Here is a 16,455-nt window from a genome sequence, read left to right on the forward strand (position 1 = left end):
TCAAGAGAGACCGCGATGGGCGGAAGGACGGGAGTGGGAGCCGACGCCGAGGGTGGAGCGATGACGGGGGCGGACATGGTGGTGAGGGCGAGGGTGGAGGACGTGATCATCGCGGCAGTCGTTGGGGAGGACAGATCGGCGGCGGGGGACTTGTACATCGCGGCGGCCGTGAGGAGAGGCTGGCGGCAGCGGCGGAGGGAGGAGAGGCGGCGGCGGCGGCTAGGTAGGCTCTAATACCAAGTTTGAGAATAGGTTTAGGGTTTCCCGTGGGGCAAAGCCTCTCCACGTCTTTCTATTTATAATGATCAGCATATACAAGTTATATACGTACATAATACGTGTACATGACACGCTAGACCTATTTTAACACCGACTTCGTCGACCAGGGCACCAACAGTACCTCGCCGTCCTCGCCTGCTTCAAGCAGGCTAGACTCACCGCGCGCCTCACGAAGTTCACGGAAGAACAAGACTTCTCCGGCCGCCGCCAGCGTTACCCTTGTCACCACTGTCGTCCGCGGGCTGGACGGGCCGGGCGAGGAGCTCGAGAGACGCCTGGATGGCGTGCCCAAGCAGCTGCTCCGCTCTCTGAGGCTGCCGTAGCAAGGTTCTTCCGACAACTATCGATGGACTGACGCTGCCGCACGGGCACCTCAAGTCAGAGGGGGCGGCGCAGCTCCAGACAAACGAGGCGTCAATGGCCGAGGACGAGCTAAGCCTTCTACACTACACCACGTTCGTTTGTTTGTTTGATGTACTTGCACACACCAATTAGCCGGCGGCTAGAATCGATCCACCGGCCATGCACTTGTGAGGAAGAGATTGGCGAAGAAGATGCGTATGAAATATGGGCCCACATAGTAAGTGACAGTAGAAACGATCCCGGCTGGGATCGCGCCTTTAATACTACGCCAAACATGATTTCACTGATACAGGGTTAGGATTAACTGGGATCTGTAAATACAGGGTATCAACTTCAGGGATTTAAAGATGAAGGTTTGTTTATGTCGGCCTCTACAATCTTAAGGTTTATTTCACACTTCACTCAAGATCAGCCCTCGTAATATTGTTACGTGTTCCAGGCGTTACGTGTGTTTCCCTCAAAAAAGAAAGGCGTTACGTGTGTACGACTCGGAACACGTACGCGTAAAGATCGAGCAAGAGTTTTCACGATCGACGACGTACGCCTTCTCGGCCTTCCGCTCTGATCTGGCAGGGTTCGTTGCTAATCGATCGGGGGCCGCGTCGGATACGCCTCCTACCTCGACTCAGATATCGATCGAGCCACGCGCTACAAATATATATATATATATATATATATATATATATATAGGACAAATTTTATCTACAAGCAGTGGTAGTTACCACCTAATTATTTAGCCTTCACGTGTCCCTGCTTAGCACCAAGCCAAACGGGTTAATGGGAGTCACCGGTGGAGGTCCTAAACCCGCTAACACTTGCCTTGCCCCACGGGAAGTTAATTGCATGGGCTGATTTTTAGGGGCGTTAGATACTCCTTGATATCTGAAAGCATTAAATTAAGTCATGCAGTTTGTTTTTCTTAGTTCGATAATTATCTGGTCTGATGCTAGTTCAACTTTCTCCTTCATTCTTGGCTGGATGGAACAACTCTATTTCAAAAAAACACATGACCGTGACACTAATTGTTTGAACCCAAAGAAAAGTAGTATGGTCACTCAGAATTTTATAGTGTATATGCCTTTTGTCTTGAAAGGTATGCGCATGTCTACACATTGCCTGCTAGTTATGTTTCACGCCATGGAGAAAAGTAGTATGCAAGTATGTAGTATATCATTTTAAAAGGAAGTATGGAGTATGCTTCAAAAAAAAGGAAGTATGGAGTATGTGGAATTGATGTATATTTATGTCAAAAAAAAGTATGTGGCCTATCTTTTTACGAGAGTATGCAGTATGTAGTACATATACTTCTTATTTAGTCATGGAGTATATATACTTCTTAATTGTAGGAAGGCATATGCCTATACACATTGTACTACTAGGTACATAGTGGCAGTATATACATATTTTGTAAAAGCTAATTAACATCCAAAAAAATTGTACATACAAGTACTTATTATGTACAGCGTTTTTTGCTTTAGGTGAGGTGCACGTGAGTATATATGTAGAATATGCAATTTCGTTAGGAAGGTAGTATATACAAGTAGAATATACAGTTTTGTTAGGATGGGAGTATGGAGTATATACACAAGTGTACACGGAGTATAAACATGGTATCCTATGAGTTCATGCATTCTATTTGTACTATATACACATCGTAGAGACATGGTGTCTTGCATGCATCAAAGGGAAGTATGCAGGCAACAAAGATCTACGACTTTGACTTAATAGCTTGTTAGTTTTGGTTCGGGTGCACAGTCGGCAGTAGCAGATACAACATGATGAACGACGCCAGCGATGTGCCTCAGTTGATCCATTCATCAATAATACGTCCGTGTAGCGCCGGCTGTACATGCCTCGTCCTCCTCAACTAGACATGCACCACAAGAGCAATGCGTGGAGACGTAATCGTAGCTCCGAGTTGCACTGGGGCAGATCGCATCTGGTGGTGTTGTGTGCGCCTGGGCGGCTCGACATACCAAGAAGCCACCGTGCGACCCAAAACCTAAGTTCGGCTTGTCGTCGTGCATGCCGGCGGCCATGCGCCCGTCGTCACATCTGGACCATGGGAATCACGCTGCAGATGAGAAAAAATCAGATATGGATATAGGCACCAAAGAGGAGCCATATGTGCGTATTTAACACAAGATTGGTCAAAGATATAGATTGAATTCACCTTGTTGATCTCCCGTATGAGCTGCCATGGAACATGACGTGTGTGTACGTGGATGAGATCTGATAACTTTGAACGGTGAATAACAGAACACCATGATGTTCGGTTATGGTTTGAAAGCTAGCTAGCTATCGTTTGACCTGAGGTTGTTATTATATACTAATATATCCTGGCAAACAAGTCGGATAGGTACGGTGCGAGTGGATATTTTTATTGGGTAGAGAAAGTCTGACTATCTTGAGAAAGGGAACCCGTTAATCAACGGGCGCACCTGATGAGATCGGACGGAAGTAAGGATGGAGGTAGTTACCCCCTAGTGGTAGGATCTATATTCCCTATATATATATATATATATATATATATATATATATATATCCCCGCACGAGGTACGCCACCAACCACCAAAGCAAACATAAGACGAAACTGAGCGGAACCATGAGCCATCAGATCGATCTGAAGACGAGCGCCTGCACCATGGCCGCCGCCGGCGACGACGACGACTGGGTGTACATCGACGGTGACCAAGACACGAAGGCTTCACCGGCGCCGGCGCTATGTGCCTCTGATAGCCTCGAGGAGTCGGAGCATTGCGATCTCGACTACCTCACAAGGAAAAAGGATTCCCGGATCAGGATGGATGTCCGCGCCCCGGCGCCTGACGATGCTGCGACGGAGGTGGTGGCGCCTACCGCGGACGCCGTCGGTGATGGCGCTGTGGATGACGCCGACGCCGTGGAAGACGAAGACGGCTGCTCTGACTACTCCAACGGAGTTCGCCTCGAGAAAGCCTACGAGTCGGACCAAGACCTAGGTCAAGTCGACGACGAGTCTGAGCGGCATGAGGATGGGGCGTCCGACCTGAGGCTGAGGGGACTGCTCGACAACCTCAAGACCATCGAAAGTAAACTGCTCCACTGCCAGAGGGAACTGCTGGACTGCCAAAAATCCATCCAAGACCACCGCAAAGGGGGTTTTTGACTTTTTGCCACCAATTACTTTACACTTTGACAATTTGCCACTCCTTACATCGTAATTGATCTATTGCCACTCTTTACCTTGGACTTTGATTTTTTGCCCTCTGTCAGATGGGTCCCGCATATAATGACCAAAATGCCCATGCTCCCAGATTGACCAGGAACGGCTCATCCCCTTCCTCTCGCCGGCAGCAACGCCAGGAGACCGCGGCGGCTACTCGACGGCGAGTCGCGCTCGGTGGTCCTCGACGGACGACGGCCATGGTCGTCCGCGGCGACTACATCCCGGCGAGGTGAGTCCTCTCTGTCCTGCTCCCCCTCCCGCGGTGGCTACATTCCGGCGTGTGTTCTGCCGCCGGGCACCGGGTTGCCGTGATGTGCTTTGACGCTGCTGCTTGTGCTCTGCAGCCGGCCACCGCGTTGCCGCTGCAGCTCCTCTGACCACGGCTGAAGGGACGCGTCGTACACCACGGCGCGGACGGGATGGGACGACCCTTCCCTTCGCCGCCTCCGACAGCAGCAGCTCGTCCATGGTGCAGATTGCAGAGGCCGACGCCGTGCTCTACTCCGTCGGTCCGTCCACCAGCTTGTGCAGGTCATCCCGTGCAGTCCTCGAGCCGCATGGCCTCCGCCTCCGTGCACGTATCCAGCAGCAAGGACCTACGGCATCTAGTACTCCGGCGGCGGTGAACCAGTTCATCCCTCCCGTTTTGATTTCAATCGGTGAATTGACTGGATGCACTTGTAAAACTAGCACAAAGGGTAGTTTCGTCCATTGTTTTATGCATATACTATGTTTATCATTTGCAAGTATTGTTTTTGTGTGAAAAAGTGGCAAAATATCAAAGTCCAATGTAAAGAGTGGCAAAATATCAATTACAATGTAAGGAGTGGCAAATTGTCAAAGTGCAAAGTAAGTGGTGGCAAAAAATTAAAAACCCCACCGCAAAGCTACACGCGACGAGGCCATCCCCGCACCGGCACCGGCGCCGTCAGCGCACGGCTACAATGCTCGCCACTCAGCCTACATAGGAGGACTCTCTGCCTCGCCGTACACCTTTTATGATGGCTACCGCAGCGGAGGTTACGGCGACGGCTACGGTTATGACGGCGGCCGCGGCGGACGTGGAGGTTACTACCGCGGCATCTCGGGCTATGACTACGGCAGCCTATACTACTACTAGCTCTTAGGCTATGACTACGGCATGGGCGGCAGAGGAGGTTACGGCATCGGCTTTGGCCATCTCTACGGTGGCGGCGGAGGCTACGGCGGCATCTCGGACTATGGATATCGCTACGGCCGCGACGGAGGTCATTACTCTGACTTTGACTACGACGGCCTTGGAGATCTTTACAGCGTCTGCTCTGGCAATAGCTACGGTTACCGCCCTGAAGACTATGGCCAACGGTACCGCAGGGACGGGTATCTCGGCGGCTGGATGTTGTCCTCGGTCGTCACCCTATAGATATGGATAGGTTAATTAATCAGGTTTTGTTCATCGCATAGGGGTGTGGTGCTTGGTATCGTTTTATCGCAGTAGAGTAATAGTAGTTGGCAATTGCGGTTTGGATCTCTATATTGTTATGTAGTATTATTATTATATCTTGTCAGAAAGAATTAAACTATTAGTTATATTAAGTGTGTTGCTGAACTCTTGAACTCGTTTGCTACTTCTCCGTTGCTATGAAATCCTATGTGATTGTTTGATACTTCGTTCTTACAGGTATAGCACTTACTTCCTCCTTAAGGCTGTCAGAATCGCGATTCTGTTATACGATTCTATGATTTTACGATCCAAACTAACTCCTTTGATTCTACGACTTTAGTTCATAGAATCTACGTTTTTACGATCCTGATAGTGAAGATTCCACGAATTGTGATCCTACCATCGGAGCTCCAATCCGATTCAAAATCGCGATTCTGACAACCTTGTTCCTCCGTTTAAGAATTAGTCAGATATATACATCCGTTTAAGCATCAACTTATTCAAGATGGAGGGAACTAGGAGACTAGCATAGCCTAAGCGTGCGACCCCCATTGCCCATAGAAGTTCCCATAATTCACTACAAGAATTATGTTAATCCATGATGACTTCAATCCGTCACGGGTCAGCAAAACACTGTCAAGAAGGCACGTCCATGACGGATTTGAAATTCGTCATGTATATCGCGTCATAATTAACCACTATGCACTTCATGACGAAACTTGGCTATCATGAGTGGCACTTAACTGATGCGCTAACGGTGGCGTTAATGCTCATGCCACATCATCATCCACTATTTTCAGTTCCGGCCCATATGATCATCAGCCCAATTAGATTCTCGGCCCACTTATTAAGTTCCAGGCCATATGATCATCAGCCCAATTAGATTCTCGGCCCACTTATTACAGCCGTGGTCCAATTAGCCTTTAACCCCACTAGTTTACATTAGAAAAACTTTAGCACACTAATTATAGTATAGATCAATACCCATTTATTTTTATCAATTGACATTTCAAGCTTCCCTCAAATAGAAAAGATAACATTTCAAGCACATATGTTTTCTAAGATTTTTGCTTGTATCACTTAATAAAAAATTTACAGAAACACAAATTACAACCACAAGTAAAAGGAAAATGAAACACACACACAAATTACAATTGCTCCATATTACAAAGAAAATCTTGGAAATAAAGAAAATGACAAACTGGTCCCTCAGATCTGTACAGGGTAACCAGTGCGTTGCAATCCACCTCGCCGCCGTCGCGCCACCTGCAAACTGGAAGAGCTCGGAGCTCGGCGGAGAAGCCGCTGAATCATCTACCTAGATCTCCCGATGACCAAAGTCAAGCTCGTTGATGTCGCCACCAGCCCAAAGAAGCACCAAAAGGGAATCAGCAACAAAAGGTCAGTTAGCCCGTTGACACTGATTTGGGTGAAGAATACCAGCCGACGCTAAAGCAGCCAGTCAAATCGGAAGCGAGGCAAAAGAGACTACCCATCAACGCCCAAGGAAGTGGAGGTCGTAGTCCCCGCCCGCCGCTGCCGCTCGGAAAGTGGAGCCCTTAGCGCCTGGTCGCATTCGCTCGGGAAGTAGACGCCATCGCACCGTTGGCTTTGGGGTGCAGCGGACGCCATGGCGCAACTCCTTGGCGGCGAGTCGATGACGCCCCCCAGTGGTCGAACTCTGCTTGCCTCGTTTAGGAGATAGAGGAAGGAAGGGGTTGGGATAGAAGAAAACACATATGTGGAGAATCGGCGGTGGGAAAAGGACGACGGATCTAGAACGAATGACCTGGGACAGCCGGCGGCTGGGGCGTAGGGGAGAAAGATAAGAGAGAGAGGGGCAGGTGCACCACCGTTGGATCGGTGGGGAGCAGACGGCTGAGATGGTGATCCGTGGGAGGGTGCCATCGACCAATCAGGGCGCTCGTTTCCCTCACATGGGATACCTCGTTGACTGGAACCGTAATGGGCTTTTGTTGTCTTCAGTACAGCACCGAGTGAGGCCGCCCAGAATTCTCTTTTTCATATAATAACTAATTAATGGTATTCTATAAAAGGATAATTGATTAAGGCACACTTGTAACTTGGAAAATAAAACTTACATTTGTTAATTTCAGCCGAACACTGATTGAGTCCTTCCAGAATTCAGTTTTTTCAGATAATTAGTGAAGGTGTTCTAGAAAAAGAGAACTAATGAAGACACACTTGTAACCTGCAAGACTGTTGGCCAATAAGCCACAGTGGGCGGGTCAGTGCGTGTGTGCGCCCGCACGGGGTGCGTCGGGCGTGGTTGGAGTCGCGCCGGGTCCGTGACGGGTGTGTGTGTGTGTGTGTGTGTGTGTGTGTGTTGTGTTGGGTGCGCGCGCGTGTGTGCATGCGACGCGCCGTTGTAGGGATAGGCCGTTGGCGACCTGGTCCGGGTGCGCGTGGAGATCGTGGTGGGCTCGGTGTGACTCGTGGGCGTGCGTGCAGATGGGTAGGAGGCGAGGGGATCGTGCCCCAGCGCCGACCTGGTATAAAGCCCGAGTGGAGGTTGTTTGTAATGGTCGTGGTGTCAAGTATGAGCTCGTGGAATTGGCGTTGTTGAGCCGGGCGTTGTTGCGCCGGAAAAACACCTGTGTCCCCTGTGTCCTTCTTCCTCCTCCGGTCTTCTTCTTCCTTGTGTCATTCGAGTATAGCAGAGGGAGAGAGAGAGAGAGAGTGCTACCGTGAGAGAGAGAGAGAGGTAGGGCAAGGAGCGGTAACAACAAAAACAAATTATATACCCTCAATACATTTCTTATTTAATATAGTACATGTATATGATATTTCGCAAGAGTTTCAACTTTTTTAATTTATTTAATATTTTCTACAGTGAACACATTTTGACGTGCTTATTGAAAGCAATTCCAACTTAAACTATTTGTATACACTAAAAAGGAAGACATTGACGTATTAGTTGTTTGAAAAATCTCCAGTGTTTCAGGGTAGAGCCTTGGCACCCTCGTGCTTAGAATTCCTTTCATTTTCTCAAATAAGAGTAAAAATAGACTACAGAAATGCACTAAATGACCTATATATAGCAAACAGATCCCGAAAAATGCCAAATTTTGACATGGATCTTGTACTTGTTTACGTTGAGTGTAGAAAAAAAATTCAAGGCCATTGGATGAAGTAGTGGTCACTTTGTATTCAAACCTGGTCCGTTCCCTCTTAAAACCTAGATTCTTCCTCAAAGATGACCTGGTTTCTAAGCAGCGTACGTCACAACTATTGTGAAACCTTCTCAAAATTTTACCACAACCTCTAGCAGTCATATGAGGGCATCGTGCCAAGTTTTATGTTTTTCAGACTTTGTTTGTATATTTTGGAATTAAAAAAATCAGTAACCCAATGTTCAAGGTCAAGCCGTAACACTCTCATCATTGAAATTACTTTACTTTTATTGTATAAGACCTAAACATAGACTCATTCACACAAATATTATTTAGCAAACCAGCTTTGCTAAAAATATATGTATTTGCAGTTCAGGAATTGAACTATATTCATTGAATGCTTATATATAACAAACGGACGTCGAAAAATGTCGCATTTTTACATTGATCATGTAATGGTGTATGTTCAGCATAGATTTTTTTCATGGCCAATAGATGAAGCAGTGATCGCTTTTGCATTCAAACCTGGCATGTTCCAATATACCAAAAATGTATGGAAATTACAAAAGTTTTCTTTGGAAAATTTGCACATTTACGCACAAAATTTAAACTTGTGCAACTTAAAACATTTATATTTGAACTGAAAATACCTTTGATACCAATTTGGAAGCAAGATACAGAGTACAAACCCCAGAGTTGTACTAGTGGCAAGGAGGTGCCGTTTATGCAGAGAGGTCCTAGGATCTAATCTAATACCACCCATGCGGGTTCCTATATAGCGTGTACCACGCCGACGAGCGAGGTAGCGCGTACCCCCCCCCCCCCCCCCCTCACTCGCTGCTGTTTCTATGGGCCGGCCCATTTCGGGGTTTCACCCCAACCGGTTTTGGGAAGGTTCTAGAACCTTCCCTGAACCGGGTTTTTCTGATTTTCTTTTTTTTCTCTTTTTTCGTTTTCTATTTTTCTGTTTTATTTTCATTTTATTCTTTACTTTTATGTTTTCATTTCTATTCTGTTTTTTGCATTTCGGAAAAATCTGTTAATTCTTGATTTTTTTAAAAAATCATTTTTTTTAATAATGAACATTTTTTCCCAAAATCGTGGTTTTATTTTTACTAATTCGTTACTCTTAAATCATGAACATTTTTTTGAAACTGTGAACTTTTTTTAAAACTCACGAACATTTTTACGGAATCGTGACCATTTTCTTAAATTTCTGAACATTTTTTTAGAAATTTATGGACATTCTCTTAAGTGATGAACATGTTTTTCAACTCATGAGCAATTTTTTGAAATAATGAACATTTTGAAATAAAGACTGTTTGCTTGTGGGAAAATAAAGTTAGCTAAATCTCAACGGCTGGCTTCATAACATCTCACCAGATTCAGATTTAGCAAACTTTAGTTGGGTTGCACTGTCATGCAACATAAAAATTGTTGCATTGGCACATCCAGATGCGCATAATGCATTAAGTTTTATTTTCATGAATAGTGATAATGGCACACCAGTTAACAAATGCTCACTTAAATAACAAAGCAAGGTTCTTAGCTCTAAGAACATCCGTATATGGGCAATTTCAGTCCCTCCTACGGTCTTGTTAAGAAGCCTTCAAGTCTCATACACCAGTCATGTAAAACTGCAAAAAGAACACGCAGACCAACATCAAGCAACCTTTTCAGCCTACCATTAGTGAACTTTGGACTTCCAGTGGAAAATCCAGTGAAAAGCAGCTAGAGATATGCAGATCAATGTACTCTTTCCAAGACTAAATTGTCCAGGGAAGAGAAAAATAGCCTTTCATGTATTAATTATGTTATAAATCTTCTAGTAAAAGAACTTGTACTCTTTTTTTCATATACTCCCCCCACACTAGGTGAGCGGGTGGTGTGGGGGTGAAGAGAAGAAGAACAACACAACCAGCATGAGGAGCACCCAAAAGGCTAGAACCAAAACCAAAAACCGAACATGGCAGGCCACAGCAGCATCCCACAAACTAGCAACCGTCACTCGGGCGCAAAACAGAACGTGAACCCTCCTCGGTTTGCCATGATAGAGTTAGTTTCAAGAGCCACGCAGATATCTTCAGGCGACTGGCGATGCCAGGTCCCCTTACTGATTTTTTTGTTCATCTTCAGAGCTTGATGCAGCTTCGCGGCTTCTGGGCGCAAGTGCCTGGAGAATCTCACCTCCATCCACCAACGCCTGTTTGTCCTCCGGCGAATGGAAACCTTCCAACTATTTCAGGAACACACAGTCCGTATAACAAACATACCAGTTCAGCAGGGGAACGAATCCCCTTCCATTCGAAACGAGCATTATTTCTAATTTTCAGAAGAGCCAAGCACACAGCTGCACTCCAGTAAGGATATATGACAGAATTTTGTCGGAAGTCTATAACCAACGATGTGATAATGAAAGTACCAGAATGTGAAGCGTAAAATGGATTTAAAATAGTATGAGAACAGTTACATGGTATCCTTTCCGAAAAAGTTCAGTCTTGCCATGGAACTTCATAAATTAAAGAAAGTAACATCTAATGCAAACATGAGATTAAGCAGCCTAACTACCGAAGCTACTAGCAGCTAACTACAGATGAACACGAACATGCAAAGTTCTAAAAGAAGCTTACTCTTTCAGCACCACCATCATAGCACACTACGTATCGCTGTAGTTTCCAAAACCAAGGAAGTCCATCGCATTGTTCCCACAAGCAAACAGAGTCAAGATCAATTCTGCCAATCAGAAACCCTTTTGCACTCAACCGCAGCATCGCACTACTGGGTTGGTGATCATAGGACGGAGAGGTGTGTTAGTAATAGGACGTTGCAAATTTATCTCATCCAATCTCGACTACACACAAGTGCTTCAATCGTCTCGATACTCAGTGTGCTCTGGTGCTTTGGAATTACTGGCCCGCTGCTACTGAATGCTGCTTCAGATTGAACAGCAGATGCCGGCATCGCTAAGACGTCCCGGGCAATAGCAGCAAGTGTGGGGTACTTTGTGGTGTGTTCCATCCACCATTTAAGAATGTCAAAATCATCTTTTCTTGGGACTAGAACCTCCCCAAGGTAGTCGTCAAGTTCTGAAGACATCTGGCAATTGAGGTGCTCATCCCAATCTTCCAAAGGATCATTATCAGCTGTATCCAGAGCTGCACTCCTTAAAAGACGGACGCCACTCAGCTGCTCTGTAGCATTGTAGTATTCATCGAAGTGTTCCTGGACCGTATCATGTATTTCAGATAAGTAGCCCAGCGAGTCTGTGTTGTAAGCCCGTTGCAGACGAAATTGAATGAAGCTCATCTTTGTGCGATAGGCGGAAAGCATCTTACCCTCGTATGAGGGGGCGGCGTGCATGTTTATAAGCAGGGGCGCACATCCCTGATAGCGCATACAAGTTGTTGAGATTACATGCTTGAAGGAGAAGGGATAAGAGAGAATAAAGAGAGTTCGGTTTACAAGAGATAAGTATCATCTATGCAACCGAAAGCACTTAAACACCTATCTCTATCTATCCCTATGTCACGTACAATGTTGCGTTTAACACCCTCCCTTAATCACAACTTCATCAAGTTGAGATTATGCTTGAAGTCTTCAAAACTCCGTGTGGGCAAAGCTTTGGTGAATCCATTTGCAACTTGATCTCTAGAATGCACAAACCGAATGTCAAGTTGCTTATTAGCAACTGTTTCTCTGACAAAGTGGAAATCTATCTCTATGTGTTTTGTTCTGGCATGAAACACGGGATTAGCAGATAGATAGGTAGCACCAAGATTGTCACACCACAAACATGGAGCTTTAGTATTTCTCACACCAAGTTCCTTAAGAATGGATTGAACCCATATAATTTATGTTGTTGCATTTGCCAATGCTTTGTATTCTGCCTCTCTACTGGATCTAGACACAGTTGCATGTTTCCTTGCACTCCATGATATCAAGTTAGGACCAAAAAATACCGCAAACCCACCAGTGGAGCGCCTATCATCTAGGCTGCCTGCCCAATCAGAATCTGAGAAGGCACTGATCAAAGTAGATGGTGACTTGCTGAAATTAAGACAAATGCCCAAAGTATTTTTGACATATCTAACTATACGTTTTGCAGCAGTCCAATGAACAGAAGTGGGTGCATGAAGAAACTGGCATACTTTGTTGACAGCAAAGGAAATATCAGGTCTTGTCAATGTTAAGTACTGCAATGCACCTACCAAGCTCCTGTATTTAGTGTTGGCTTCTTTACTTAGGAGGGTACCTTCTGTAAGAGACAGTTTCTCAGAACTTGACAAAGAAGTAGAAGAGGGTTTACAACCTTGCAAGCCAGCCTTTTTTACCACGCAGTAATTTCAAAGCTTTCCTACGCACACGCAAGATCATGGTGATGCATAGCAACGAGAGGGGAGAGTGTTGTCCACGTACCCTCGTACACCGAAAGCGGAAGCGTTAGCACAACGCGGTTGATGTAGTCGTATGTCTTCACGATCCGACCGATCAAGTACCGAACGTACGGCACCTCCGAGTTCAGCACACATTCAGCCCGATGACGTTCCTCGAACTCCGATCCAGCCAAGTGTTGAGGGAGAGTTTCGTCAGCACGACGGCAAGGTGACGATGATGATATTCTACCGATGCAGGGCTTCGCCTAAGCACCACTACAGTATTATCAAGGTGGACTATGGTGGAGGGGGCACCGCACACGGCTAAAAGATCAAACGATCAATTGTTGTGTCTCTAGGGTGCCCCCATGCCCCCGTATATAAAGGAGCAAGGGAGGAGGTGCGGTCGGCCAGGAGGGGGCGCGCCAGGAGGAGTCCTACTCCCACCGGGAGTAGGACTCCCTCCCTTCCTTGTTGGAATAGGAGAAGAGGGGAAAGAAGTGGAGGAGAAGAAGGAAAGGGGGGCGCCGCCCCCTCTCCTTGTCCTGTTCGGACTAGGGGGGAGGGGAGTGTGGCCCTTGCCCTGGCCGCCTCTCCTCTTCTCCACTAAGGCCCACTATGGCCCATTAAGCCCCCGGGGGGTTCCGGTAACCCCTCGGTACTCCGGTAAAATCCCGATTTCACCCGGAACACTTCCGATATCCAAATATAGGCTTCCAATATATCAAGCTTCATGTCTCGAACATTTCGAGACTCCTCGTCATGTCTGTGATCACATCCGAGACTCCGAACAACCTTCGGTACATCAAAAATCATAAACTCATAATATAACTATCATCGAAACTTTAAGCGTGCGGACCCTACGGGTTCGAGAACTATGTAGACATGACCGAGACACATCTCCGGTCAATAACCAATAGCGGAACCTGGATGCTCATATTGGCTCCCACATATTCTACGAAGATCTTTATTGGTCAGACCGCATAACAACATACGTTGTTCCCTTTGTCATCGGTATGTTACTTGCCCGAGATTCGATCATCGGTATCTCAATACCTAGTTCAATCTCGTTACTGGCAAGTCTCTTTACTCGTTCCGTAATACATCATCTCGTAACTAACTCATTATTTACAATGCTTGCAAGGCTTATAGTGATGTGGATTACCGAGTGGGCCCAGAGATACCTCTCCGACAATCGGAGTGACAAATCCTAATCTCGAAATACGCCAACCCAACAAGTACCTTTGGAGACACCTGTAGAGCACCTTTATAATCACCCAGTTACGTTGTGACGTTTGGTAGCACACAAAGTGTTCCTCCAATAAACGGGAGTTGCATAATCTCATAGTCATAGGAACATGTATAAGTCATGAAGAAATCAATAGCAACATACTAAACGCTCAAGTGCTAAGCTAACGGAATGGGTCAAGTCAATCACATCATTCTCCTAATGATGTGATCCCGTTAATCAAATGACAACTCATGTATATGGTTAGGAAACATAACCATCTTTGATCAACGAGCTAGTCAAGTAGAGGCATACTAGTGACACTCTGTTTGTCTATGTATTCACACATGTATTATGTTTCCGGTTAATACAATTCTAGCATGAATAACAAACATTTATCATGATATAAGGAAATAAATAATAACTTTATTATTGCCTCTAGGGCATATTTCCTTCATATTTTTCCTGGGAAAGATGAAGCCCATCATCATGTTTCTTCACTTCAATCCCTAGGAAATAATGAAGATCTCCAAGATCCTTAAGAGCAAAATCTGCACTCAAATCTTTTAACAATCTAGCTATTGCCTCATTAGATGAACTTGTCACAATGATATCATCAACATAAATGAGGACAAATATGGATGTGTTCAATTTATTGTAAATGAACAATGAGGTGTCAGACTTGGACGGAACGAAACCAAGTGTTTGCATCTTATGGCAAAGACGTGAGTACCATGCTCGTGGTGCTTGCTTTAACCCATAGATTGCTTTGTCAAGTTTGCATACAAATGAGGGTGCATTTTCATTTTCAAACCCAGGAGGTTGTTTCATGTATACCTCCTCTTCCAGAACGCCATGCAGAAACGCATTCTTAACATCTAGTTGTCTGAGACTCCAGCCCTTGGAAACAACAATGGACAAAACAAGACGTATATTTGCAGCTTTAACAATGGGACTAAAGGTATCCTCATAGTATATTCCATACTGTTGCTTGAAACCCTTGGCAACAAGCCTTGCCTTATACCGATCAATGGTTCCATCAGATTTCCTTTTTATTCTGAAGACCCATTTGCAATCAATAAGATTTTTACCTTGCTATGAAGGAACTAGATGCCACGTGTTATTTTTCTCTAGTGCCAAAAATTATTCCTTCATTGCATTTTTCCATTTTTTTCATCACGAAGTGCTTCCTCAAGAGTGCTTGGCTCACCTGGTTCACCTATTGAACAAACTAATCCATATTTTGTTACATGCTTATAATCAACAGGTTTGATCAAACCTTGTTGTAGCCTTGTTTTTCTTTGTGATGGTGCAGCAGTATCAGTTAGCGCAGAAGATCCTGAAGCAGGAATAGGAGTCCTGGATGCTGCAACATCCGAAGAAGATTCACCTCGTGCGTCTCCTGGATCTTCTGTGGCCGCTGAGGGAGTCCTGGATTAGGGGGTCCTCGGACGGCCGGACTATATCCTTTGGCTGGAATGTTGGATTATGAAGATACAAGATTGAAGACTTCGTCCCATGTCCGGGTAGGACTCTCCTTTGCGTGGAAGGCAAGCTTGGCAATCCAGATATGTAGATCTCCTCCCTTGTAACCGACTTTGTGTAACCCTAGCCCCCTCCGGTGTCTATATAAACCGGAGGGTTTACTCCGTAGGACAACAACAGTCATAATCATAGGCTAGCTTCTAGGGTTTAGCCTCTATGATCTCGTGGTAGATCAACTCTTGTAATACTCATATCATCAAGATCAATCAAGCAGGACGTAGGGTATTACCTCCATCGAGAGGGCCCGAACCTGGGTAAACATTGTGTCCCCCGTCTCATGTTACCATCCACCTTAGACGCACAGTTCGGGACCCCCTACCCGAGATCCGCCGGTTTTGACACCAACATTGGTGCTTTCATTGAGAGTTCCACTGTGTCGTCACCGTAAGGCTTGATGGCTCCTTAGATCATCGGCAACGATGCGGTCCGGGTGAGGTTTTTCTCCTCGGACAGATCTTCGTATTCGGCGGCTTCGTACTGCGGGCCAACTCGCTTGGCCAACTGGAGCAGATCGAGAGCTACGCCCCTGGCCATCAGGTCAGGTTTGGAAGCTTGAACTATACAACCGACATCCGCGGAGACTTGATCTTCAACGGATTCGAGCCCATGTCAGGTGCGCCGCACCATCGTGACGAGCATGACTTAGCTCTGCCGCCGGACGGTGTTCAGGCGATCACTCCTGTGGCTACTCCGGCCTTCAATCCGGAGCAGATCATGTCGTCTGAGGACAGGTGGATGGACCCCGCCACGGAGGCCGCACACTCAATGGCGATAGAGCCAAATACTGACTTCACCCCCTGTGAGACCTACGTTGCCGGACCCTTGGATTCATCCCCGGCCATAGGCTCCGAACCGCCTGCGTCCGTGCCTATCGAATCTGATTGGGCACCGATCATGGAGTT

At 46.1% G+C, this 16,455-nt stretch overlaps 1 protein-coding gene across 2 annotated transcripts; it reads left to right on the forward strand.

Annotated features, from left to right (window-relative positions):
- Positions 1-3,192: 3,192 nt before the first annotated feature.
- Positions 3,193-5,446, forward strand: LOC123186197 (uncharacterized). Of its 2 annotated transcripts, none has more exons than XM_044597981.1 (2): positions 3,193-3,779; positions 4,738-5,446. In XM_044597981.1, exons 1-2 carry the CDS (start codon positions 3,248-3,250, stop codon positions 4,968-4,970), a joined length of 765 nt encoding a protein of 254 aa, XP_044453916.1. In that variant the 5' UTR covers positions 3,193-3,247; the 3' UTR covers positions 4,971-5,446. The 2 variants fall into 2 exon arrangements, with proteins under 2 accessions (XP_044453916.1, XP_044453917.1); XM_044597982.1 differs by having other exon boundaries at positions 3,193-3,765; positions 4,727-5,446.
- The last annotated feature ends 11,009 nt before the right edge of the window (positions 5,447-16,455 follow it).

The sequence above is a fragment of the Triticum aestivum genome, chromosome 2A (assembly GCF_018294505.1).
Source record: "Triticum aestivum cultivar Chinese Spring chromosome 2A, IWGSC CS RefSeq v2.1, whole genome shotgun sequence".
Classification (NCBI taxonomy): domain Eukaryota; kingdom Viridiplantae; phylum Streptophyta; class Magnoliopsida; order Poales; family Poaceae; genus Triticum; species Triticum aestivum.